Below are 27,923 nucleotides of genomic sequence, written 5' to 3'. Positions count from 1 at the left end.
AAAAAAAAAAAAAAAGAAAAGGAAAGAAAGAAAGAAACTCTCACAGAGCCAAGAACCTGAAGTGGCCCAGCCTGCACTGCTGTGTTGGGTCCACATCCAGCCCCAGGGACCACGCACTGACCAAGCTGCGCTCAGCAGAGAAGCCAAGGACTGATAAAAAAACAAAGCCAATAGACAAATTCAAGAGCAGGTCTTTCAGGGCCACAGTACCTTAAATCACTTTTCACCAGGAGTGTGCAGTGGACAAAGCACTCCTCCTCTCAGTTTCTGAGCATAAAACTGCATGCAGGAAGCCCATCCGTGTGAACTCCGACATACCCCTTCAGGGTCAAAGCCTCATAATGAAGAAGCCTCAAGAAGCAGCATGACATGTGAGCAAGCCAGACCTGAACTGTCTGTCTGCCTCTCAGGGCTGCAACTGACAAGGGAAGAGGGCACTTGGTGGGAGGCTGCTCGTCACTGACCCCAGCAGAAACAGTATGTGCAAAACCATCTTTACATAACCCTAACATTTTAAACTAAAGATATTTCACTTGGTAACCGTAATGAGTCCTCTGCCCAAATCTCATGGAAACTTTTGAGGCAATTAGCCCAAATCCCGCTAAATAACCATGATTCTAACTCAGAAAGGTCCTGCTGAGTTCAGTGCTAGAAGAGGAAGCTTCGCGGAGCAGTTTAAGCAGTGGGTGGAGAAGTTAGGGGTCTGAGCCAGTGGAAACGACCGCTTGCAATCTGCAGTGTGGTAACAGCTTTGCGGCCAGAAAGCACTGGGCTGGAAGCCCTTCAGATCGCCAGCCGTGGCCCGGGGACTCTGCCTCTCGGGGTCTCAGCAGAACTGGGGGCCACTACCACTTGCATCCAGGCTGCCTGGGAGGTTAAATACAACACCATCTATCAACCATCCATGTTAATAAAATAATCACTCCTGCTGCACCAACGGAAGTACCAGGCACTGTCTACACTTGCCACATGCAAACTCACTCAATCCTCACAATAAACCCCCGGGGCAGGTGGGTGTAAACGCCAGGGTTGCTACCTTAGAAGAAATAGGACTACCAGACTGGAAATGTATCCCTAGAAAGTTGCAGACGAAGGCTTCTCTCACTGGTATCCAGAGCTGTCCGAAAGCCGCGGAGCGGGAACAGGAGGAAGCCGGGAGAAGGGACGTGTTGCTGCCCCTGCACTGATGCCCAAGTCAGGCAGAATCTCAGACCTGCCCGTTGCCATTTGCCTCCTCCATTTAACTTGAAGACCCGTGTTCTCATAGGTCTGGCTGCTGCGTGAGCGTCCACGGAATGAATGACCTGATGGAACAAACGTGAGCGGCAGAGGCGCCCAGCGTCCTGAGCTCGGGCTCCGGAGGCAGGCGGGCCTGCGTGATGAGGGCGACGTGAAGGCCGTGCAGGCTGAGCGGGACTCGGGGCCACCTGCCCATGCGGGAGGGCTGGGCGGCTGGGACACTGGGCTAACCAGACTGAAATCCCCCTTCAGGCATTAGTAGCATATCAAGGCTTTGCAGGCACCACTATCTGGGATTTAAACTGCCCAAAAATAGTTGCTGGGTCAATGATAAAGCATCCTCTCCAAATGCCTGAACAGGGCAGCTCTGGGGGCAGAAGCTTCCCCCTCAGCCCAGAGGCGGTAAATCACCACGGCTGGCTCTGCCTTCCTATCTTTATCTTTCTCACCCACCCCTTCCTATCCATCCCCAGGGCGGCCAGGACCCTTAGAACCTCGCAGGCTTAACGCCTGTGAATGTCTCCCTCCAGGGCCCTCCCGGCTGCACACCACCGCCAGATGACTCTTCCTAAAATACCACGACTCTGCCAGCCTCCTCAGATTTCTACCTGCCCTGTCAAATATCTAACTGGCTCCACACTGTCCCAGATCAAACGCAAACTCTTTAGCTTAGCAACTCAGGCACTCCACAACTCCCTCCTGAGACCGAGGCGCCCCCACTGGCCGTCCACTCTGCGGATGGGCCCCAAACTCACAAGGCCGACCATCACCCCAACCTCTGCTCTTGTTCCAGGCCCCTGCACCCACCCCATCCTCTCCGCCTGGGCAAGGTCTCCCCGGGTTCACACCCAGCCCCCACCAAGGCTGCCTGCGGGCGAGCCTGCAGGGATGGGCAGACGAGTGGCCCTTCTGAAGGCTTTCCCTTCCCCCCTCCCTCCCTGCTGCACTTCATTTTCTGGATGCGCCTCGCCTCCCCTTCCGGATTAGAGGACAGGGATTACGGCTTCTCTTCGTGTCCTTACTCTGTAGTATGCAAAATAAGACAAACAATAACCCTGGCTACCACTTGCTGTGCGCCAAGCACTGGGTTAAGCACATTACAATTTTCACTTCTTTCTCCCAGTATCCCTATAAAATGCCATCCTCACGTTACCCATCAAGAAACCGAGGCCAAGGGAGAGTAAGATCCTCACTGCAGGTCACACACTGAGTCGCAGAGACAGGACTCCAAGCCAGATCAGCCCAACCCCAAAGCCCACGTTCTGTGGCACAGGCAGAAGACAAAAGTGCTCACCACTCCCTCATTCAGCGTCTATGAGGCGCTTACCAAGCGCCAGGCGGCCCGCGCAAGGTGCTGGGTGGTTGGTGGGAACCAGACAAGGTCCCTGCTCTCACGGAACTCACAGGCTCTGTCCCTCTTCTTCCAAGCCCGGAAGAGGGCAAGGACTCAGTTCAAAAGGGGCTCCACCGGGCACAGACGAGGCACCCAGAGCCTGAGATACAGCATCAGGCTACAGCAGCACAGGGAGCCTTGTCTTCTGTGGTGGAGTAGAGCCTCTGGCTCTATCAGGGACTTTCTTCATTCAAGACACAGCCCAAAGCCAAGCAAACTCCAAATATCCCTTCAGCAGGCAGTAAGCAGTGGAGAAAACGGGTCTACCTCTGAAGTCAGAAAACCCAGTTCCTCCACTTAGTAGCTATAAAGGGACTATCCACTTACCCTTTGAACCTCATCTGTAAATGGTGATAATAATAGTCACTACACATATGATTATGTGCCAGATGCTGTTCAAAGCACTTGACAAGTATTATCTCATTTAATCCTCCTAACAGCCTTATGAGGAGGTACTGTTATTAGCCCAAGGCTGTCTGGCTCCTAAGTCCTAACTTCGCACGCGATGCCGGGGCTCGTGGCAGCAGGCAAGGCTCCACGTCCTCACACCAGAGCGTTGATCTCTAAAAGCCTTAGTTTGGAAATGGCAATACTCTCGCTGGTCTTAACGTGGGTGATCTTGTACCCTTTGGACTTCCACACCCCACTCTCACTGGTGGGATCTGCCTCCAGGAGAAATGGGACAAGAGCCTGTACTGTGAGCCCTACTTCTCACTGTTTCTGAGAAACAGAGTGAGCCTCCGGGACAGGAGTCGGGGGGACCCAGAGCCAAGTCCCAGGCCCGCCCCTCACACCAGCCACTCAAGCTTTCGAGCATCCATCATGGGGTGGGGTAGGACCTAAGTCCTACCTCAGGTTTCTGGATGACGGTAGATCCTCAATCAATGGTAGCTACCCAGGTGAGAAGGGCAGGACTTCTGTGGCACAAACCTTCCCGGCTGGGAGAGCTTCTGGTCTGCAGGGGACAGACCGCGTATGCAGTGCCATTCACCTCAGTGGTGGCGGCCAAACAAGGGCAGGCGTGCTCCTCAAGGCCGGGGCTGAAGCCGGGCACAAGCCCCAACTTTCTCTGAAGTCTCCTGCGTTATCTCATCCAAGTGTGCTTGCAGTTACATTAAACAAGGCTCTGCTTCCTTAACCTGTAGGTAAGAGTGACACGCCTCCCTGCCGAACAACATAAGCTGTGAAGGCGTGGACCTGTTTGCCTTTTTTACCAGGCTTCCTTGTCCTGAGCACATAGGGCAGCACAGAGAAGGCACTTCATAAATACACCCATGAGCTTCAAGCAACTCCTAACACACCACTGTCTTTGCCTAATGCCAAGAGTTTCGCAGCCTGGGAAGCAGGAGTCTCAAGGTTCAAAGTACCTGCGCAGCCACCATTTCCCTGTGCTGTCAGTCATCTGTCCTCTCCCCTCCCCCAAGGAATGTAAAAGAAGAACAGGACTTCTGAGTTATAAATAGGAATATCTGCTTTCAAACATACGATTTAGGGCTTCCCTGGTGGCCCAGTGGTTAAGAATCCTCCTGCCAATGCAGGGGACACGGGTTCGAGCCCTGGTCCGGGAAGATCCCACACGCCGCGCACGCCGCAACTAAGCCTGTGCGCCACAACTACGGAGCCTGCGCTCTAGAGCCCGCAAGCCACAACTACTGAGCCCGCGTGCCACAACTACTGAAGTCCCTGCGCCTAGAGCCCGTGCTCCGCAACAAGAGAAGCCACCGCAATGAGAAGCTCGTGCACCCCAACAAAGAGTAGCCCCTGCTTGCTGCAACTAGAGAAAAAGCCAGTGCACAGCATCAAAAGACGCAAAGCAGCCAAAACTAAAATAAATAAATTTATTAAAACAAACATGATTTAGCATCTCTTTAATCTCAAGCTATGGATCGTTGGCTACTTTTTTCAAGCATTCCACCAAAGAGCAGCCAGTTGGGTTTAAATAAACAAGGCTGCATATACATGTGGGGTCTGAGTGGAGCTAGACCTACACCAGGAGGTCTAGACCTACACCAGGAGGTCTACACCAGACCAGCCAAGACACCAACTGTATTGTTCCACCTTGTAACAATATAACAGGCTTCTCCTATCATCTCTTGTCAGGCCAAACCATCTGGGAGCTGGAGGGACAACTCATGAGGGGGGCCTGGCCCATCCCTGCATGCTACAGCCCCACCATCCAGCATCAGAATCATAACTCTAAATTAGGACAATAATTCCTAAATTAGAAGCTAGAGCTGGGTAAGGAAAAGTGCTTTGAAACTATAAAGCACTTACAGATAGTGGGAGATCATTACCTGCTAAGAGAATGCAAGTAAATTCCATTTGCTTATGCATTCGTAACTGATGCCAACAGAAATCACGGAGTTTTCTCCAAAGTCCAGCGCACTTTAGACTCTCAAACTGCTGTTTCCCTCGATGGATAACTGAGATCTAGCTGGTTTCTCTACCATCAACCCTACTGAAAATAAAACCACAGTGGTTTTAATACATTTACCTATTATGCAACCCCACACCACCACTTCTGTCCTACTCCAACTGTCTACACTGGTTTCTTAGACAGAATATTCAAGTAGGGGATAAACTGAACAATAAGCAGTCAGAAATTACCTACAAGCCTAGGGGATACTAAGAACGAGTTACTGAGAGAATGAGTATGAAATCCAAGTGGCTAAGTTCAAGACACACCCCAAGCTATTTCCTTCAGTGCCAGGTACTGTTCTAGGCCCCAGGGATACAGACATGCAAAACAAAAGACAAAAACCGCTGCCCTCAAAGAGCTCACGTTAAATAAGCCTGCATCACCAGGAACACATAAGCAGCCTGGGACAACGGAAAGGATGCAGTTTAGAGCCTATCAGATGTGCTCCCGTCAACTAAGCAACATCTTGAGGAAGTTCCTCCATGCCCTGAGCCTCAGCTTCTTCACCTGTAAAATGGTAATACACAGCATCCCTCAAAGGGTTCTGTGTGGATTAAGTAAGTGGAGCACAGAGCACAGTGTCTGGCACCTAGTAGCCCCCCGCCCCGCTCCCACTCCCCACAGAAAAGTTAGCCTTTTTCCTCCACCCCTTCCACAGTCCTTACAGATTATCCAGGTAAGACCCAAATACAGGACTCCTGAGAAGCCTCATGTATCATCCTGTTCCTTCTGGGTCATTACAGGCATCTTCCCATCAGGTCTGGAGACTCAGGCACTGAGGGCCAAGGCAAGATGCTCCCCCCCCCCCCCCCACTGCCAGAGATGCTGCCTTGAGCAGCCCCACCTGGCCATCCCAACCATCCTCCCCTGTTTTTGTCCTGACAGCAAACCTCACTCCAAGTCCTCACCCAAAACTGTCCTGGAGAAGTCCTTCCCCACCCAGGCCTGGGACTGCTATCGGAGAAGTCCAATAACAATGGCCACGCTTTTCATCAACATACAGGAAGGCATGAAGAAAAAACTCAGCCACTCTGAATTAGTCAGCCTAGTTCAGAAGCAACATCCCTTCCTTAAACAAGGAACCTAGAGCCCCAAAACTCTTTGGGGCCCAAAGTCCACATGCAAACACCTGCCAGCACCGGGCCAGAGGAGCAGGTGGCCACCCTTAATCTCAGTCCACCCTTCAAAGATGCCTTGGCCACGTGAGGCAGAAGCCCTGGGGCTCTTCCAACCTGGGTGCTGGGCCTGCCCTGCAGAAGGTTCCAAAGTGGAGGGAGGGCGGACTCACTGGTCGGGGCCTAGGTGAAACCTCGGGCCGGTCAGAGCGCCGCCAGAGTACCTGCCTTCATTACCAAAACAAACAGCACGAGTGGAGCGAGCTCTCCCTCGGAGTCTGGCTCACCTGATCCGAGGCACCTCCATTATCAGCAGTTCCAACCCTCACGAGCTGACAGCTGAGGGGGAAAGGGAGGCTGCGCCTGCTGGGGTACATTGTGTCCGGGCCGTCTGTTGGCCTCGGGGCCCGGGGGCCTCCCAACGGCAGCGGCCTCACAAGGGCGATTGTGCGTTCATCCCCGTCCCGCGGCTCCCCCATCCTCATCCCTCGGCTCTCGCACACGCCCCGGCGCCGCGGGTCCCAGCAGGACGCTCCGCCAGCACCGCACCCCGCGGCACCCAGGCGGCGGCCGCGGGAAGCGCCCGCAGAGCGCCGCGCTGCCTTCCCGGCATACAGATGCCCGCCCTGCCCTCGCTCGCTCCCAGACGGCCTTCCAGAAGGGGCACCGCTCCAACTTGAGAACGCACAGCCTCGGGACCCCCATCCCCACCCGGGCTGGAGAGCTACTCTCACTTCCCAGGGGCGGCAAAGAAGGTTCGCCCTAGGTAGAGCGGAGGGGACCACCTGGGTCAGGGGCAGGGCAGGGAGCCGGGCCCTGGAGGAAGGGTAAAGCCCCGGACAGAGTGAGGCTGACGCAGGCTACGCCGAGAGTGGTGAGAAGTCCTGGGAAACGGACCAGGGAGTGGGGGGAAGGGAGTGACGTCCAGGCGGGGGCCAGGGGCGGAGGAGGGGGAGGGGGTCCAGACTTAAGACCATGAAGAGAAGAAAAGATTCAGGCTGAAGCCATGGAGAACAGGGGAACAAATGCAGGTTGAAGCCATGGATAAGGGGCTAACGGGGGTCCGGACTGAGGCCATGGAGAAGGGGGTAGGTGGGGGACAGAGGCCTAGCCTGGACCCTGGGAGGAAGAAACGACGGCCTAGCCTGGGCCGTAGGGGCTGGGGCTGGGGACCTAGCCCGGGCCATGGGGAGGAGAAAGGGGGACTACGCCTGGGTCCCCGGAGGGGGTGCCTGGCCTGGACCACCAGTCCAGGAGGGTCTAGCCTGGGCTACGCGGGAGACTAGTCTCGCCCCAGAAGGGGAGTGTGGGAGCCCAGCTTGAGCCAAGGGCGGGGGTTGGGAACGGGAGGCAGGGTCGCTGCCCACCCAAGCCGCCCAGGCCGGCCGCCCCCTCCTGAGCGGGCAGGGATGGTGTCTACCTGGGCTCCGGGACCCCGCCCCTCCCCCACCCGGGGGAACCCACCCTTCGCGGGCCGGGGGTGGGTGGGGGAAGGCGGACGCGAGCTCCGGCGGGGCCCCCGGACCTGGGGGAGGGGGACGTCGGGCCTTTACCATTGTGGCGGCGGCGGCGGCGGTCCCGGTCCCGGCGTCTGTGGCTCTCCCCCCCGCAGCAGGGCCCGGCGCTTCCACTTCCCCGGGTGCCCAGGAGTGAACATCCGGGTCAGCACCTCCCTCCTCCCGCGCCGGGCCGCCGCCACCTTCCTTCCCCGCCCCGGCCCGGCCCGGGCCCGCCCCCCACGCAGCCGGCTCTCGGCCAATGAGCACGCAGGGCCGCAGCGATCGCCAAGTATGGAGCGCGGCACGGGGGGAGGAGCGCCGAAACGGGGAAGTGAGGGGCGGGGACTGCGGGTGGAGCGGGGCGGGGCGCGGTGGCCGCAGGATGGGTGGGCGGCCGCAGGATGGGTGGGCCGGCACAGGGCTCGGGGCGCGGGGTTGGGTTGAGTGGTGGGGGCAGGAGTCCGGGCCGGGGGAGTACCTTCTACCCGCTGCTAGACCCAACGCCCGGCCCTGTGGGTGCAGCAGCGCGGGGCGGCACAGGGACGGTGCCCGTCGGCCTCCGGGCGGGGATGCGGAAGGCGCTGGGGCTGGGAGGGGTCAGTCCCTCCCCGCCCCACCCGGTGCACGCGCTCGCTCCTGCGGCGCACCCGGAACTGGTGCGGCCCGCGGGGCAGGCCCATCCCGGAGAGAGAGAGTAGTGAGCGAACCTGAGATGGAATCCCAGCGCTGCCACTTGCTCCGCGTGGGACCTGGAGCAAGTCGCTGCACCTGGGCCCGAGCTCCAAAAAAGGAGCCTCGGCCCACATCACTCACTGAGCACCTACCACATACCAGGCCTTGTTTGAGGCACCAAAGATAACAGAGGTGAACAGGACAGGACATAAAGATGCTCTCACAGCTACCTGCTACGGGAATGCTGTGAGGACCACACAGGTAGAAATGAGAAAAACCGGCGCAATAAATGTTAGATATTAAGAGTATTTTTACATGTCCTACAGAGAACCCTCCCATTTGCCGAGTGGGGCTGCCTCATTCCACAGAGTGACTCAGAAATTTTTTTTTCTCTTCATTCAACAAATATTTGTTAAGCTTGGTCTAGAAGGCAGGAGGCCCTGCTAATAATAACTGCCTTCCCTAGTTTGCTCTCTCTCTCTCTTTTGTGAGATTCAAATCGGGTCACCCGTGAGGGGATTGTAAACTGTATAAAGATTGTAAACTATTTGAAAAACTGTATAAAGATTGTAAACTGTATAAAATTGTAAACTGCATAAAAAACGATACAGGTAAGTACCACAAGAATGATTCAGACCTGTATTACGGGAATTCAGAAAAGGGCGTGGCACTTTGGAATTTTCACTTGGTAAGTATTTATTGAGCATCTACTGTGTACCAAGCACTGTTCTAGGCTCTAGGGATAGAGCAATGAACAAGACCATCCGTGTTGTTGCAGAGTTTGAACCCGGGGAGGGGAGACAACCAGCTACTAAGTAAAAATAGAGATGGGGAGGAAAAATCAGAGTGAGGGAACGGGCAGGCAGATTAGCAAAGTGGGGCCAGCAGAGAACTAACATTTGATCAGAGGGAGGCACAAGGAACAACAGGGGCAAAGATCCGATGGGGACAGTCCCTGGTGTGTTGGTGGCACAAGGAGGCACTGGCCCAGACTGAGCAAGGGGAGAGCCCCAGGAGCTGAGGTCAAAGAGGTGCAGAGCAGTGACAGGATCTGGCCTGGCCTTTCAAAGGATCAGGAGATTGCTGTGTTCTGAATGGACTGTAGGGGGACTAGGGCCGTTAGGAAGCTCTTTCTGTATTGAAGGCATTTTTTATTTATTTCAAAAGCACTTATATGAGGCTTTCTATGTGATGGATGTTGTTATGCACTTTACAAATAATAACTCGTTTAATCCTCAGAGGCCCAGGGAGGTAAAACCAAGGTCACACAGCAGAGAGACGCAGATGCTTAGTGGGCATGAGAAGAAGAAAGGAGTCGGATGATGCTAAGAATTTTAGCGTCATCAGCACTGGAAGGACTTGCCATTTATCGATCTGTGGAAGATTGTAGGGGCAGGAGCTGGTAACAGTCAGTTTGGGGCAAGTTATGTTTGAGATGTCTTTTGGAGATTTTTAAATAGAGATGTCAAGTAATCAGATATGAAAGTTTGGAGTTGGTGATAATTTATGAGAACTGTCAGCTAATAAATGATATTTTGAGGTACTTAAAAGCACGAGACACCTAGGTGAGCTCACTTGGGAGATCAACGTAGAGAGAAGAGGTCAAGAAGAGAAAGAGGAACCAGCAAGGAGCCTGAGAAGGAATAGTGACCTAGGAGGAGGGAGGAAGACCACGAGAAGGTGGTGTCCCTCCTGGAAGCTAAGAGATAAAAGCATGAAGGAAAGTTTTGTGAAAGAAGTGACATTTGAACTGTTTAATTGAAGAAAATAAGATTGAAAGGAAGCCTTGCTATTCAAAATGCATTACCTGTATTTTCTCATTTAATCCTCCTTACACCCCTATGAGGGCAGTGCTGTTATTTCTATTTTACAGATGAGGAAACTGAGGCACAGAGAGGTTAAGTAACCTGCCTGAGATCACACAGCTAATTTTTTTCAAAGCCAGGCAGTCTGGGACCAGAGCCCACACTCATAACCCCAGGTCTGATTATGTTGCTCCCCTCCTCAAAAACCTTTAAAAATTAAGTTCCCACATAATAAGCGGGCTCAGGAGCCAACCCAGAACTCAGAGACAGGTTACTCCATCTCTCTCACACATCCCCATTTCTGCTGCTTTTGATGCATCTGCTGCATTCTTGACTGTCTGGCATCCTCAGCTTGCTTATAGCCCTATTCCCTCAACATTTCAGCCTGCATGGGATTCATCCTGGTGACCTTTGTCCCTCCTTTATTCTCTGCAGCAGCTCATTCTATTAACTGGCAGATTCTTTTGCGTTTCATAGTTCAAGTCCCAAGACAGAATCCAGTTATCTCATCTTTAATGATGACATCTCATTGGACAGGTCACTGGCCAGCCCACAGCTTGGCTGCCCACAGGTCAGATCCCACCCCTTGACCAGTCAACTGTTGCTGTGAACATGGGGGCATGTGGCATTAAACACAGCTGCCTTTGAGAGCCTGTGGGTAGGAGGCAAACGCCATTAATATTTTTAGTACTGTTTCTTCTTTCCTCTTTTCAAAACCTAATCTCCTTGAAGTTCATACTATCATATTTTTCAACCTGCCACCCCTCCTTTTTCTCATGAACTGACCTCCACCTCACCTCCTGCACCTTACTTTATGACTTGAGCATCCGTAAGCATAATCCATGAGATATCTTATTTTTTTCTTTATTTTTAATTGAAGTATAGGTGATTTACAATGTTGTGTTAGTTTCTGGTATACAGCAAAGTGATTTAGTTATACACATCAAAGTGATTTAGTTATACACATAGGTATTCTTTTTCATTAGAGTTTATTACAAGATATTGAATGTAGTTCCCTGTGCTATACAGTAGGACCTTTTTGTTTATTTTATATATAGTAGTTTTTATCTGCTAACCCCAAACTCCTAGTTTATCTCTGCACCCCTTTCCCTTTTGGTAACCATGAGTTTGTTTTCTCTGTGAGTCTATTTCTATTGTAAATAAGTTCATTTGTATCATATTTTAGATTCCACATACAAGTGACATCATATGGCATTTGTCTTCCTCTGTCTGACTTACTTCACTTAGTAGGATAATCTCTAGGTCCATCCATGCTGCTGCAAATGACATTATTTTGTTCTCTTTTTTTGGCCGCGCCACATAGCATGTGAGATCTTAGTTCCCCGACCAGGGATCGAACCCGAGCCCCCTGCAGTGGAAGTGCAGAGTCTTAACCACTGGACTGCCTGGGAAGTCCCTTGTTCTTTTTGATGGCTGAATAATACTCCTGTGTGTGTGTACCAGATCTTCTTTATCCATTCATGTGTCGATGGACATTTATGTTGCTTCCATGTCTTGGCTTTTGTGAATAGTGCTGCTATGAACATTGGGGTGCATGTATCTTTTCAAATCACAGTTTTCTTTGGATATATGCCCAGGAGCGGGATGGCTGGATCATGTGGTAATTCTAGTTTTAGTTTTTGAAGGCACCTCCATACTTTTTTCCATAATGGCTGCACCAATTTACATTACCACCAACAGTGTAGGAGGGTTCCCTTTCATGAGAAATCTTATTGACGTCTCACCGATTTCTTCCCCACCATTGAGTTCCCCCGCCCCCAAATACCCACTCCCATGGTCTTAAAGCAGACTCATTCTCACCAGGAATTGCACTATCTCAGAAAACACAATCACAAAATCTCAAATCTGACTTTAACATCTTTACTGCAGTATCACACACAAGCATTTCTTCAACCTCATCCAGACCTGCAAACCTTTTGAGTCTGCCAGATTTTTGCATTTATTTTCCCACTGGTACTCACTTCCCTCCTCACCCACTCAGTCATAATCAATATACTCACTTCCTTGCAAAACCCCATAACCCCTTTGCCCCTCTCTCTCCTTCTAGCTTGCCCAGCTCTAGTTAAACCCAGCTCTTCCCCTACTCTTTACCTGTATCAGAATATCTGAATATTGCTGGAAAATTAAAACTGGCAGATGTCACTTTAAGTTGATGTCCATGAATTTCAGCTGAATCCCCAGTCCTGCCTAGCCTTCCTACTGTATTTTCCTGCTGTATTCAATTCCCCACACCCTACAAGGATGATTTTTCAGTCTTCTTCCTTTGTCCCCTTCTCATCCTTCACTCTAAGCAGATGAGCTTGCCTCATACTTCACAGACATGATAGAGTCAGACAGGAACCCTCTCCTCTACCAAATATCTGCATCTTGCCCAGGTTTTCTGCCTTCCCTGCTTGCTTTTTTTGAATTGAAGTATCGTTGGTTTACAATATTGTGTTAGTTTCAGATGTACAGCAAAGTGATTCACTTATACGTATATATATGCCTTTTTTCAATCCTTTTCCATTATAGGTTATTATAAGATACTGAATATAGTTCCCTGTGCTTTTTTAAAATTTTATTTTATTTACGTATAGGTGGTTTTCAATGTTGTGTTAATTTCTGCTGTACAGCAAAGTGACTTCATTGTACATACATATACATTCTTTTCCATTATGGTTCATCACAGGCTATTGAATATACTTCTAGTTCCTTACTTTGGATTCCCTTCCTTAGTCACTCATTTCTCCCCCTATCCTGGATCATTCCCACCTGCTTTAAAAAATGCCCCAGGGCTTCCCTGGTGGCGCAGTGGTTGAGAGTCCGCCTGCCGATGCAGAGGACGCGGGTTCGTGCCCCGGTCCGGGAAGATCCCACATGCCGCAGAGCCGCTGGGCCCGTGAGCCATGGCCGCTGAGGCTGCGTGTCCAGAGCCTGTGCTCCACAACGGGAGAGGCCACAACAGTGAGAGGCCCGCATACCACAAAAAAAAAAAAAAAAGAAAAAAAGCCCCAATATTCTAAAAAAATGTTTTTAACAACAAAAAGCTCTTTGATCCCACATCTCCCTCCAGGCACCTTCCCCATTTATTTGCTTCCCTTAGCATCAAAACCTCGTGAGTTCTCTGCAGTGGCTGTTTCCACATCAACTCCAGTTTCTCCTTAAATCAGTCTGGCTCGAGTTTCTGCCTCCACTTGTTGATTTGGAAACTTCATGTTGCAGAAGCCAGTGGTCACTTTGGGGCCTTGTCTTACTGCTGACCTCTTGCTATTATTATTTTTTTAATATTTATTTGGCTGTGCCAGGTCTTATTTGTGGCACGTGGGATCTTCATTGCCGCATGCGGGATCTTTAATTGTGCATGCAGGATCTTAGACGACCAGGTATCGAACCCGGGCCCCCTGCACTGGGAGCACGGAGTCTTAGCCACTTGACCACCAGGTAAGTCCCTGACCTCTTGACATTATTGCAGTTGGCCGCTCTCCTCCTTGTTACACCTCTCTTGGCACTCAGGGTTCCTCTGAGTCCCCTTCGATGCCTCTGCTTCCTTTGCTGAGGACTCAGTTCTGGGGTCCCTTCTTTTCTGTATTTAAATGCTGTTTTAGTCACTGTGGGTCTTCAGCTCCTGGAACATAATAGGTGTTCAGTGAAGGTCTGTGAAATAAGATAATAGCATCTGCATCATAGGATTATTGTGTGAATAAGTGGACCAAGAATGAATAATAAAGTAATGGCAACGTTTAATTGAGTGCTTACTCTGTGCTAAGCTCTTTTCTTGTATTATCTCACAGAGTCTTCCCAACAGTCCTTTGCACTAGGAATTCTATTATTACCATTCTGTAGAAGAGGAAGTTGAAGCTTAGATAAATGACTTGCCTAAGTTCACACAGATAATAAGTGGACAGGGAATTCCCTGGCGGTCCAGTGGTTAGGACTCGGTGCTTTCACTGCCGAGGGCGTGGGTTCAATCCCTGGTCAGGGAACTAAGATCCTGCAAGCTTCATGGCTCAGCCAAAAAAATAAAAATAAAAACCTTTAAAAAAAAATAAGTGGATGAACCCATCCTCACTTTGGTCTTTCTGACTCAAACTCAATTCTCAGAATCACTAAATGGAGATCATATGTAGGAAAGTGCTTTGTAAACAGCAAAAGACGATGTTACTACAGTACATAGCAGCACACAGCATGGCAACTTGCACATAGTAGGTGCCCATGAGCGTTTGCTGAATTGAGGCAGGGCGGGAAGAAGTCCCGCACCAAATAGTACCATCACCCGAGGAAGGAAGAAGCAATCTTGAGGACCTCGGAGGCTCCAATCAACCTTCCACCATATGCTGAATCTTTTGTGATGCTCATCAGCTAATATAAGACACGTAAAGTGGGCATTACCCAGACATTTGCCCAACATGGTTTCTATCTTTCCTCCTTCAATTAAGTCTCCACAGCTGGAAATGTTGGCTTAATAAATGCACGGTCATTCCAGGGGGCTGGGGCTTGTTTAGCTCCTAAATCGCCTCTGATGTTAACAGGCCAGAACGTGCTCGCTGAGGTGGGGATCTTCTCAGATTACTAACAGTGGTTTTAGATGTTTCACTGTGTCTCTGGAGATAGCAAAGAACCCTAGAATTCGCCAACTTTTGACCCCTCACTACACTGACTTCTACAGACAAGGGGTTTAAACCATATCTGTTTTTTAAAATTTTATTGAAGTATAGTTGATTTACTTTTTTTCATTTTTTAATTTTATTGACCATATCCCTTGAACATTCTACCTCCATATACTAAAGTTTTAGTGGGATTCAATGTAAGGATCTGCATTAGGAGGAGTACCGGGAGGGAAGATACGTCGCCTGGTAATTCCATCTTCCCCATCTTCAGCCGGGTTAGTGGTCTTTTCTACAACTTAACCCTTCCTCATTCTCAGATGTTTAGTTTGCGCGGAGTTGAGCCCACCCCCAGCTTCTGAGGACAGGATCCTGATTGACTGAAGCCAAAGTGTGGCCTTGGTTTGAGGATAGGCCCTTGACCTAATTTGGGCCACAGTGCTCCCTGCAGAACACTAATTAAACTCTGCCTGAAGAGGGATGGTCCATCAGGTAAATGTGGGAAATGCAGTAAACAATATTCCCGCTCGGGGATTCTGTTTTTTTCAAGCACCTCAATTATCCCATCTCTCCCCAGATTGTTGAATTACTCCCTCTCAACTAGATGATTACTGTGGTTTTAAACATGCATAAGTGTCTCATATGTTAAAAAAAAAAAAAAAAGGAAGAAAGAGAAAGAAGGAAAAAGCCTACATGGATCCCTCTAGCCCACCACCCTATCTCCTGTCTTTCTCAGCTACAGAATTGTCAGTATTTCCTCTCTCCACTTCTACTTCCCCTCTGTTCCATCTCTCCTCCACAGAAATGACCCTCAGGTCACCCCTACCTCCATGTCGAAAAGCACATGGACATGTTTCAATCCTCAGCTCCTTTGACTCCCCAGGAGTACTTGACACTATTGGTCACTTCTTCCTCCTTAAAGCACTTTGGTTCACAGGCTTCCATGATGTTGCATGACTCTCCTGGTCTCAGTCCTACCTCTCTGACTGCTCCTTCTCCATTCCTTGCAGACTCATCCTCTTCTACGCAACCCCTAAATGATGGGGTTCTCTCCTCCTCTGACTTTGCATCTTCTCCTTAGACAATCTCATCCACGCTCACGGCCTCAGTTACCAGCAGGCCTCAGTCACGTCCCCACCCCTGGAGCTCGCAGGTATGGGGACCCTGTAATGGGGGAGGGGAACTGTTTCCCACGTAATGGGGAGGGGAATCAGGGTACTATTCACAAAAGAAGGAGAAAGGGATGCTGAAGAGCAGAAAAAAACCCCAGATGGTCACTACAAGCATGCATTCTGGGTAAGCTCATGCAAATGATCAAAACAGGCTCCTTTTGGGTCTCAGAAATTTCTCATCATTAGAACCCTAAGCAGGAATGAGTACAGGCACACAAAATGCTGATTTCCTCTGTAGACAGAACACTGTGTGGTTTACAGAGGAGGCAGCCTCAGCTAGACCACTAAGATCAACTTTTCCCACCCGCAGCATCCTGAAAGAACACGTAGCAAGAAGGTGGAGAGAATCAGACCATTAGCACTCCACTTCTTTTAAACATACCCCATAGAGACACGTATGTAGAGAACAAACGTATGGACACCAAGAGGGGAAAGTGGCAGGGCGGTGGTGTGATGAATTGGGAGATTGGGATTGACATTTATACACTAATATGTATAAAATGGATAATTAATAAGAACCTGCTGTATAAAATAAATAAAATTCAAAAAACAAACAAAAACACACTCCAAAATCATCAGTGCCAAGGGGATGCTTTGTCTGAGGTTAGACATCATCCTCTCGGGGCTTTTGTTTTTGCTTTTTTTTTTTAATTAATTTATTTTTAGTTTTGGTTGCATTGGGTCTTCGTTGCTGTGCACGGGCTATCTCTAGTTGCAGCGAGTGGGGGCTACTCTTCGTTGCGGTGCGCGGGCTTCTCATTGCGGTGGATTCTCTTGTTGCGGAGCACAGGCTCTAGGCACGTGGGCTTCAGTCGTTGTGGCTCGCAGGCTCTAGAGCGCAGGCTCAGTAGTTGTGGCACACGGGCTTAGTTGCTCCATGGCATGTGGGATCTTCCCAGACCAAGGTTCAAATCCATGTCCCTTGCATTGGCAGATGGATTCTTAACGACTGCGCCACCAGAGAAGTCCTGTTTTTGCTTTTCTAATAGGTACCTGGGAGAACTCACAGCTGCCTTCTGCTGGACTGGAAGTATTTGTATCCTGACCATCCGCGAGGTCTTGCTCAGAGTTAGAGAAAAGCTTCTCAAATGTGGGCCAGCTGTTGGAGCTTTAATATGCATATTTGGGAGAATTCATATTTAATTTATTAAGCTGGCCGGCCAGCTGCCCGCTAGGCTTGGGATGACCTCTACAATGCATCTAAAGCTAACCCTTCAGACTCAGAAGAATGGTCACCTCCTCCTTCATGCAGTATTTTCTGCCTGTCCCCTCAAAAGCTGAGTTTGGGGCTTCTTTCTTTGTGTTCCCGTGGAAATGCTGTACTAGGTACACCTTTTCACTTGTAATTTGCCCCTACTGCTCTCTGGGCTCCTTGAGGCAGGGACCATGAGTCATATCACAAGCAATTAGAACAGAGCTGGAATATGGTGCCCTATGAATGAAGCCCATTGTTCTCTGCATCTGTGTCTCTATTTCTGCCCTGCAAACCGGTTCATCTGTACCATTTTTCTAGGTTCCACATATGTGTGTTAATATACGATACTTGTTTTTCTCTGACTTACTTCACTCTGTATGACAGTCTCTAGATCCATCCACGTCTCTACAAATGACCCAATTTCGTTCTTTTGCTGGCTGAGTAATATTCCATTGTATATATGTACCACATCTTCTTTATCCATTCGTCTGTCAATGGGCATTTAGGTTGCTTCCATGTCCTGGCTATTGTAAATAGTACTGCAGTGAACATTGGGGTGCATGTGTCTTTTTGAATTATGGTTTTCTCTGGGTATATGCCCAGTAGTGGGATTGCTGGGTTATATGGTAGCTCTATTTTTAGTTTTTTAAGGAACCTCCATACTGTTCTCCATACTGGCTGTACCAATTTACATTCCCACCAACAGTGTAGGAGGGTTCCCTTTTCTCCACACCCTCTCCAGCATTTACTGTTTGTAGGTTTTTTAATCATGGCCATTCTGACCTGTGTGAGGTGATACCTCATTGTAGTTTTGATTGACGTTTCTCTAATTGGTGATGTTGAGCATGTTTTCATGTGCTTTTTGGCCATCTGTGTGTCTTCTTTGGAGAAATAGCCATTTGTTTATTTTTGTTTTTATTTTCATTCAGCTTTATTTTTTGTTCAAGTGAACCATTGGAGTGCAGAGCATACGAGGACCTTGTTGAGGTTGTTAATGCCTCAGACCAGGCTAGACATGGTGACCTATTTATCTAAGGCAATCAATGCCCCTGTAGTCAGAAAGGCTCCATATTTTGGCCAGAAAGGAAAGCAAAGGCCAAAGGTGGAGAAGTGTGGCAAGTGTTCAGTCTGGTAGGTAAAGTGACTAAGTGGAGAAAATGAACCACCAAGTCTAAAGGTAAGCACACTGAGAGCCAAATGCAAAGGGGAAAAGTGCAGGGCATGGTGGGACAGGGTGATTCAGCAATGCCAGTGGTGATGGGACCCATTTCTAATATTCATTGTGCTACCTTCTTTATAGCTTAAAACTGCCAGATAGGATCAGACATACTTGGTCTAAGATCCTGTAAGATCTGGCCCAGTTTAAAACCTATATGAGAAAACTCTGATCACCAAAGATATCTCTCTGTCAGGCACCATTGCCTGGACAACTGGCATGGCATTTCTGTTAGGCTTTATCTTGATGACCTTTTGTTCTCTGCCCCACACTACTCGTGATGGCTACAGGTATGTAGCACTGCCACGCTACAGGGTCACCTTTTCCATTTCCTCTTCCTGGGCACAAGCACTGTCTACATTTCCTAGCCTCCCCTGAGTTAGGTTGTGGTCATGTGACGGGGCTTTGACGAATGGAATGTGGGAGGAAGTGAAATGGGCCACCTCCAGGTATGACCATCAAATGCCCCTTGGGACCTACGCCGTACTCTCCCTCTCTCTTTGTTCATCAGCCAGCCGAATGCAGAGGCTCCAAGATGGAGGAAGCCTGTATTCCATTCAGGAGAGTCTACTGAAAACATCCAGTCAGACTGTGTCTTAGGGGGAAAATAAACCTTTGCTGTAAGCCGCTAAGCACTGAAGGTGTTTCAGCAGCTAGCACTCCCCCTGACTCGTACAAGTCTAAAAAGCTACCCATGATAGCTTCCAACATAGCAGGAAATGATTGGGATGATAATGTTTAAGCAGGATTTCCATAAATGTGTTAAGGTTCCACAGGTACCTCAAGGTAGAGCCAGTGAAGATGGACAAAGGTCACATCACTACAGAAAGGTGAGCCGGGATTTGAATGGAGTTCTGTCTGATGCAAAAAGCCTGTCCTTTTTTCACTTCTTCACATTACCCCAAACAAAGAGGTGTTTAGATGTTTTGAGTGATGGTCATAATGATGACAGACTCTAGGATTCTGTGTAATTTGCTCCCTGGCATATTTGTGCTACATATTCCTGCAGCACGTCTACCACTTCCCACAGGCCAGTGAGGTTGGATGCAATGACATCCTGTAATCCTCATTTTTATATTGACATCGTGCCCAGGTACTTAAAGGAGGGTAGCTAAAATTATTATTTTCTCCAGCCTGCAACCTAAATGTTTACCAGTCCGGTAAAAGACTTTGGGGACCATGCCACAGAGGTATATAGGTCTTCCTTCTCCTTTTCCTCCTTCCTTCCTGTCCCAACCATTCCAGTCATAAGCTGGGCTCCCCATCTCTTCTAGCTGAATAATTGCATCTTCTATCTCTCTGCAATGGTGAGAGAGCAGGGGACTGAACCTCCATATTCTAGTTTCCACATCTGTAAAATGGGTGTATGATACCTACCACGTACAATTGTCATGAGGTTTAAATAAGACAGGCAATAAATTGGTGGCATATCGTGTGCTCTTTGATTTTATGGATGGTCCCCTCCCCTGCCCCCAACAATCCTCACTGCTATTACGGAGCACCAGACGATTCTTGGTATTTTGTAAATGCATTTGCCGGTCTTACTACATTGTGTGTGTGTTTTATGCCTGGTTATGTCAGCCTTGTATATTTTTGACCTTAAACTCTAAATAGGCAGAAAACCCATGGTTGCTAAATATTTATCGGTCCCAGGTACCATACAATTCATTCGTTATCTTCAACCACAATAAGAGATCACTGAGCACTTTCTATCTTACGAGCTTTATGTAGGGAGGCTCCTGGAATAGGAGTCTGTTTCTGCCCACAAAATCCATCAGAGGTGATTTTAAATATGTAAATATTTATTTATTTATTTATTTGGCTGTGCCGGGTCTTCGTTGCGGCACGCGGGGGATCTTCATTGCCACGTGCAGGATCTAGGTCCCCGACCAGGGATGGAACCCAGGCCCCCTGCATTGGGAGTACGGAGTCTTAACCACCGGAGCACCAGGGAAGTCCCCAGAGGTGCTTTTAAAGGCACCGTGGCTTATTCTTCTTTAAAATAGCTTTTTAAACATCTGACGACGGAAATACATGCTCATTGTAAAAATTATAGATACAACACCAAAACCAGAAAATTATCCAAGGAATAATCACTGCCATCTTTTTAGAACCTATCCTTCTAATCTTTTTCCTTTCCATATACATACATGTTTTACCAAAATGGGATCATTTTTTTCCTATCTGAGAACATATCATGAATCTTTTACACGTAATAAAGATTCTCCTGTGGCACAATTTGTAATTCTAGTTTAGCATCCATCGTATGGATAGATGGTGATTTTTTTAAAGCAATCCCTTTGTATTGTACACTTTGGTTATTTCCATTCTTCCACCATTGTTAGCAACAAACGTCTTCATATGTATTCCTCTGCTCACATCCCTAATTATTTTCTTAGAACCCACAAGTAGAAGTTTGCTTCACAGAAAAAGCACACTATCCAGGCTTCTCCTAACCATTGCCAAGTTTTCTATTAGAAAAGTCCTACAAATTCACACTCCCACCAGCAGTGTATGAGAATGCTACAATAAAGGCTGTTGGCCAAGATGATGGTTATGAAAAAAATAATCAAGAAGATAAGTATTTGCTAAAGGCTCTCCCCACGCCAGCTGTGTTTATTTGTTGAACTCTATAGCCGTGTTCCTTGGACCAAACACTGAAGGTTCTTTAGACTTTTAGTTTATTTAGTGCCTCTTTCAACACTCTGAAACTTTGACCCAAGTTTTATCTGACAGAAAGGAGATTTCTGGTAAATATGGTTTCCAGTTTGGAAACTCAGCCCAAGTACTTCCATCCCTCATCTCAGCGTGGACCACCTCTGTGGTTTTAACTGATGGGAATCAGTTAGAAAGCGCTGCTGCTGACCTGGAGCCAAGAAAAGTGCTTAAAAGAAATGAAAGAGCTGCTCTAGGGGGAAAAAGTCATGTTCCAAGGTACAAAGGAAAACCAAAACAGCCCAAGGGTTTGGAGTTTCGTTTGACCCTCTCTGATAATATCACTATGGTGATGGTCTCCATAAACAGTTGCAAAATAGCAAGATGAAAAAGGACGAGCAAGTTCCACCCGGGCGATCTGGAGTTATTTTAGGGATCAAGGCAATGTCATCTGGGGTAAATATGGAATGCAAAGTCTGTTCTTTTAATAATCATCCCCTTCTTTTGTGAGGCTGAACAAAGGCCTGGCATGTCAGACGTTTGGGCTGAAAGCAGCACTGACCTAGTGTCTTCGGGGCTCAGGGGAAAGCACAGCCAAAGGAATGGAAATAATGGTTCATAACAGACGCTGGGATGATTCTTCTCACACCCTTGGCCTCTGAGACTCTGCTGAGCCTGATGTAGAGTCCAAGGGTGGAGCAAGGGTGATGTTCTCGGGAAGGGCTGGCCTGGTTGAGAGGCTGGGATGGGGACCCCAGGGAACTGAGCTTGGTTGTCTGCCCCTGACCTTGATTCCTGGGCCAGAGGGGGTGGAGGGAAGCATCTTCAAGTCCACAAATCTGTCTCTGGGGCATTACCATCTGCTGCAGATGACAACTGCCACTCCCATCCTCATGCTCTTTTCTTTGAACCCCTGACTCAGCCAGCCTCAGTCCGAAAAGCAGAACTAGCTATTTTTTGCACTAAAAAAAAAAGTCAGTCAATACACTTGCTGAACTCCTTCCTGACCCTGAAACTCTTACTCTTTGCACTTAACCCCTTGCTCTCCCCTTATTCTTTTCACTTCCTTCTCTTCTAGACTCCTAGATCGCAAGCTCCCCCATCATCTCGAGCGAAGATCTTCGAAGGAAAGGGTTGTTCTGTCGCCACGGAGGCTGGAACAATGCCTGGCACACAGAAGGTTCTCCATAAGCGTCAGCTGATAGGAACTGAATCCAAAACCCCGCGCCTACCCTGCCGTGGACATTTCTCCAGCAGGTCTGAGATGATGGCTGTTTGTTTATTCACTCATTCAATCAATATTTATTCACCACCTATGGGGAACCAGGACTTCTTCTGGGGACTGGGGCTACAGGGACAGACAAGATCCCAGGGCTCTGTCCTTATGGAGATGACACCCTGTAGATGCTAATATCTGCGTGGTGAACACAGCTGTCATCACAGAGCCTTCTCTGACCATTGGACATAAAATCACCCTTCCGTTTTATTTTTCTTCCCAGAACTTATCATCACAGGGCATATTATACACTTGTTTGTTTGTTTGGCTGTGACACGCGGCATGCGGGATCTTAGTTCCCCGACCAGGGATCGAACCGGTGCCCCCTGCAGTGGAAGCGCAGGACCCTAACCACTGGACAACCAGGGAATTCCCTACTTGTTTTTTTTTTTTTTTTTAACATCTTTATTGGAGTATAATTGCTTTACAATGGTGTGTTAACTTGTTTTTTAATCCATCAGCCTTCTCACACAAAAATGTATGCTCTTGGAGAATAATTTATCCGTGGCATTCACTGCTGAGTCTCCACAACAATGCCTAACACACAGTAGGCGCTCAACATATACATGTCAAATCAGTTTCTTCAATGTACTCTGCAATCCTCTAGAAGAACTTTCTAGCAAAACTCTCCAGGGAATGAGCTAAGAAGACCTCTAGAGGGTCATAGCAACAGATTACAACCGTCCAGGGCCTTACAGTTTACAAAGCAGGGAGGTGCACTGGGGTGAGCATGGGCCTTCACCTTTCAGAGCCCTGATTTCCTCCTTGTAAAGTGGAAATAACAACACCGGCCTTTGGGGACTGTTGTGACTGGGATGGGTGTGAATCGCCCCACCTGGCACCTGGTACTTAGCAGGTGCTCCATGCTTGAGGACTGGGCACTATTGTTTCTTTCTTATTGGAGCATCTCAGTTCCGTGTGGACATTATTATTCTCATCCCCATTTAATCAACAAGGAAAGCCCAACTCGCAGAGGCTTAGGAATTTGCTCATGGTAGCTCAGGCAGGACTAGAAGTCCCGAGAGGGACAGAATTCCAAATATAGTGCCTTACCTGTCACCCCGGGGCGGCCAGCTCTGGCAGGAAAGCACATCTCGTAAATCCTCTTATTTCCTCCTCCGCCCTCACTTCGATGTTCCCCATTTTCAGCACGTCACCCATCGCTGTGGGAAAAGAAGAGCTTTGGAGAGAAGCAAAAGCCAAAGGGGAAGCTTGTGCATTTGGTTAGTAGGTGAAAGGCGAATCCCCCTCCTGCCCACCTCTCCAGCCCATTCTGCAGCTTCCCCCAGTGCTTCCCCCGAGTCTCCCCATAGCCCGCATTTCTCTAAGCCTTAGGGACCCTCCACATCCCAGCGTCTAAGTTGACAGGGATTCTGGTCCAAGCAGGTGGGATGGGCCATGAGACTCATTAGCATAAATCAGGAAATTTCTTGCAATCGAGAGGTCCTCAGAACACTGACTAGATTATAAACACTACTAGTAATTGAACTTTCTAAAAAAAATTATAATCTAAAAATATTTATAATAGTGCTATAATTCATGAGCATCTCCTAGATTCTGGGCAGTGTGGGAGGCAATTTACAAATACCAGACAACAACCTGAAAGGCAGGTATTATTATTCCCATTTTATAGATGAAAATGTTGAGGCTCAGGGAGATGAATAATCTTCTCAGAGGTCATGTAGCTACTAAGTGATGGAGGCCCAGGATTTAAACCCAGGTCTGCCTGCCTTCAAAGCTCATGTCCCTGCTCTACAAAATATGCAGGGGCGGGGAGTTAATGTGCCTTAGGACACCTGTCCCACCAACCCTCTGAAGAAAATTGGAAACATCCTAAAAAATACAAAAATCAGTGGATGGTTATATGAATTATATAGAGTGGGTGTAACCTGTAGAATATTTTGCAGTTATTGAAAATTACACACAGAATATGATGACACAGAAAAATACTTGTGATAAATGGAAAATGTAGGATACAAAATGTATATCCATGGAGGTTTTAATTCTAAATGTTTGTCCACTACATAAATGAGCATGTGAAGTATAAACAAGCATGTGCAAAAGACTGAAAGGAAATATATAAATATAATCACAACTGTGGGGTAGCATTTAGAGGGATTTTCCCCCCTCTGGTTACTAATCTTTCTGTAATGTGGTTAAATTACTTTGCAATTTACAAATTAAAAAAATATTCTAAGACAGTCTTCTCTGAAGTTCTGTAGCTTTGCAATAGAGCACATACACCAGCATGCATTGTTTTTTTTTTCATTGAACTATACTTGATATTCAATGTTTCAGATGTACAGCAAAGTGATTCAGTTATATATATATATATATATGTATACATATATATTCTTTTTTATATTCTTTTCCATTATAGGTTATTACAAGATATTGAATATAGTTCCCTGTGCTGTATAGTAGGTCCTTGTTGTTTATTTATTTTATGTATAGAAGTATGTGTCTGTTAATCCCAAATCCTTAACTTATCCCTTCCCCTCCTTTCCCCTTTGGTAATCATAAATTTGTTGTCTATGTCTGTTAGTCTATTTCTGTTTTGTAAATAAGTTCCTTTGTATCTTTTTTTTTTAGATTCTACATATAAGTGATATCATGTGATATTTGTCTTTCTCTGACTTACTTCACTTGGTATGATAATCTCTAGGTTTCAGAATACATTGTTTTAAATTGCTAACTAGAGAGATGACTTTCCTTTACCAACTGCTGCAATCCTGGAGTCCCCCTGTCCCCTGCCACTTATAAATTGTAGCTCTTCCTGCACATGTTCCTGGCCAAGAAGGCACTGGGTATTATCCTCACCCACATCTGTGTTTGCCAATGCCGTGCTTTGGTCTAGAGCTGCTCTGTTCAATGTAGTAGCCATTGCCACATGTGGATATTTAAATTTAAATTAATTAAATAAATACATAATTGAGCTCTTCAGTCTCACTGACCATATTCCAAGTGGTCAATAGCCGCCTGCAGCTAGTGGTTATTGTAATGGACAGCACAGATATAGAATGTTCCTATCATAGCAGAAAGTTCTATTAGACAGCACTGCTCCAGCATCTAGACTGAAGACCATTTCTTTTTTTTAAAATTAATTAATTAATTTATTTTTGGCTGCATGAGTCTTCATTGCTGCGGGTGGACTTTCTCTAATTGCAGCAAGAGGGGGCTACGCTTCGCTGCGGTGCACGAGCTTCTCATTTCTCATTGCAGTGGCTTCTCTTGTTGCAGAGCACGGGCTCTAGGTGTGCGTGCTTTAGGAGTGGTAGCACGTGGGCTTCAGTAGTTGTGTCACGCAGGCTCTAGAGCGCAGGCTCAGTAGTTGTGGCACATGGGCTTAGTTGCTCTGTGACATGTGGGATCTTCCCGGACCAGGGCTCGAACCCATGTCCCCTGCATTGGCAGGCGGATTCTTAACCACTGCGCCACCAGGGAAGCCCCTGAAGACCATTTCTTGAACTCTAGGAGAAAGATTTCCCAGCCACTTGTTATCAGTGGATTGACAAGACAATGACTTTTCCATCCTAAGATTTTACTCTCTCATCCCATTTCTACACTCCAGGGAACTCAAGGGTCAGGGAAAATTAAAGACGATGCCTCCCGACTAAAAGGTAGGACCTCCCAATTACAGTTAAATCAAAGTGCTTCACGGAGTGCATAGACTGATTAGGCAGGGTGGGTGAATGGAGAAGGTTAATTAGAGTCTTGTTTTTACCATGAATGTTAGCAACGGGAGCCATTTATTGATGTCCACTGTGTGCCAAGCACTGTGTGCATTTTATCTCCGTTAATCGTCACAACCCTGTGAGGTCAGTTTTCTTCCATCATATACAAAGATGAAGATATTTGGGCTCAAAAAAGTAGAGAAACTTGCCTGACTTCATGACAGGATCCACACCTTCAGACACCAAAGCTCATGCTCTTTCTATTACACCAACATGCCTCATGGTGGGGAGGTTCCAAATCTCATAGAAGGATCTGATTGGCCTGCTTGGGTAACCAGCCTATCCCAGGACCAATCACATTGGAAGAAAAGATTGGCCACGCCTAAGTCACTGTCCACCCCTGTACCAACAGGGGCAGTGGCTGATGGTTCTATGAGAACCATGTAAGATCAAGAAAAGGCAGTCGCCAAATAGAGAAAAGGATGGAGCACACAGAAACAATGGCATTCACTACTTTAACTCCATCACTGTTATTTGCACTGGGCCTACCCACACGCTAATCTCATTATTTTTCAAAATCATCTCAGTGAGAACAGTAATAACAATAACTACTATCTCTTATTGAGAGCCAAGGTACAGTGGCATGTGCTTTTTCTGTGCATTCTTGTCGTTGCTGTTGTTTTTTGCGGTACACGGGCCTCTCACTGTTGTGGCCTCTCCCGCTGCGGAGCACAGGCTCCGGACGTGCAGGCTCAGCAGCCATGGCTCACGGGCCCAGCCACTCCGCGGCATGTGGAATCTTCCCAGGCCGGGGCACGAACCCGTGTCCCCCTGCATCGGCAGGCGGACTCTCAACCACTGCGCCACCAGGGAAGCCCTGTGCGTTATTCTTGATCTTCATGCTTGTGCTTGTTGTTCTTCGATAATGTTGGGCTTGTTTTCTTACTTTGGGTAGAAATAGCAGATCTTGTTTCCTGGACACTCAGACTTGACCTTCCTGGGTTCTCCATTGTCTGTTTCCCACAGCTGGCCCACCCCTTGCATTATGCTCCAGACTAATTCAAGTCATCTACGTATTAAACATCAAATCCTTTGCCCTCAAGCCTATACTCTCTCTTTGGGAGTTAAGTGAATAAGGCATTCACACACAGGATTACTCGTTAGGTTGGGCGCCAAAGGGCCAGTTCTAAACCAGAACTTAGTCTACGTAGCCCAGCCTGGGGACTGGACAGTTGACCAGAGGCTGGACTGGATGCCCTCTAGAGGGCCCTGGAGAGCTGAGAGGTCTGTGATTTAATGGTCAGGGGAGAAGGAGGAATGTTCCCGAGCCATGGCTTCTCCTTGGATTGAATCCAGCCTACACAAGAGCTGCTTGGGGCCCAAGTTGTCTAAGTAAACACTGATTCCTTGACGAGTTTCCAAAATCGGGAATAGAGCAACTGTTTGGTTTGAACAGACTGTGCTCTGTAAACCACTGCCTGCGTATCACCAGGGCCCCATGTAAATATTTTAGCTACAGATTGGAAGAACACAACTTTTTTTTGGAAATCCCATCACTTTGTTGCTAGGCTTATAATGAATTATATGTCGTCTCTGTTGTTAGACTTAAAATGAACGTGTGTTATTTCTATTTATTAGGAGATCCAATTCTCTAATTTTATTATAAGCATCTTAGATGTGTCTCTACTGGGACTGTTAGGGTTTGGGGAAAGCCCAGTAAATAACATGCCACTTTTTCCTGCTTGAATTTGGAACAAAATGAAGGGAAGACAGGAATCAAGTAGGTAGAGATGAAAGAAATTTTATTACCAATAAAGCTCATAATGAAAACGTTGGCTTTTGGTGTCTAAGGGGCCTTCTAATGCTTCACCTCAGAATTAGGCAGACTTAGCCACCCAGTTTGAGATGGCAGTGGACTGTCACAGACCTGTGCCTCAGGGGTAGAGCCTGCTCCTGTTGGACTTAAGGCTTGGAGGAGCAGAAGAAGAT

General features: G+C 47.8%; 1 protein-coding gene and 1 long non-coding RNA gene across 6 annotated transcripts in view; one reads left to right on the top strand and one right to left on the bottom strand.

Annotated features, from left to right (window-relative positions):
• The window catches only part of CAPZB (capping actin protein of muscle Z-line subunit beta), a 135,761-nt gene extending 127,841 nt beyond the window's left edge, over positions 1-7,920 (bottom strand). For 2 of the 5 annotated variants that reach the window (XM_027109949.1, XM_027109950.1), the window contains exon 1: positions 7,720-7,920. In XM_027109949.1, the coding sequence (XP_026965750.1) occupies positions 7,720-7,722 (3 nt within the window). In that variant the 5' untranslated portion in view covers positions 7,723-7,920. Of the gene's footprint in view, positions 1-3,562; positions 3,635-6,453; positions 6,981-7,719 lie in introns of those variants that run through there. The other 3 variants (XM_027109947.1, XM_027109945.1, XM_027109948.1) reach the window with 3 other exon arrangements.
• Positions 7,921-14,103: 6,183 nt separating this feature from the next.
• LOC113622116 (uncharacterized) lies at positions 14,104-17,432 on the top strand. Its single transcript, XR_003433407.1, has 3 exons — positions 14,104-15,024; positions 15,757-15,899; positions 16,908-17,432. It is a non-coding gene; the product is annotated as an uncharacterized LOC113622116 (long non-coding RNA).
• Positions 17,433-27,923: the final 10,491 nt, after the last annotated feature.

Source organism: Aethalodelphis obliquidens, unplaced genomic scaffold (assembly GCF_003676395.1).
Source record: "Aethalodelphis obliquidens isolate GAN/ISIS:26980383/991018 unplaced genomic scaffold, ASM367639v1 scaffold9, whole genome shotgun sequence".
NCBI lineage: Eukaryota > Metazoa > Chordata > Mammalia > Artiodactyla > Delphinidae > Aethalodelphis > Aethalodelphis obliquidens.
Note: the sequence above shows the minus strand (reverse complement) of the source record. Positions and strands in the feature narration are given on the sequence as shown.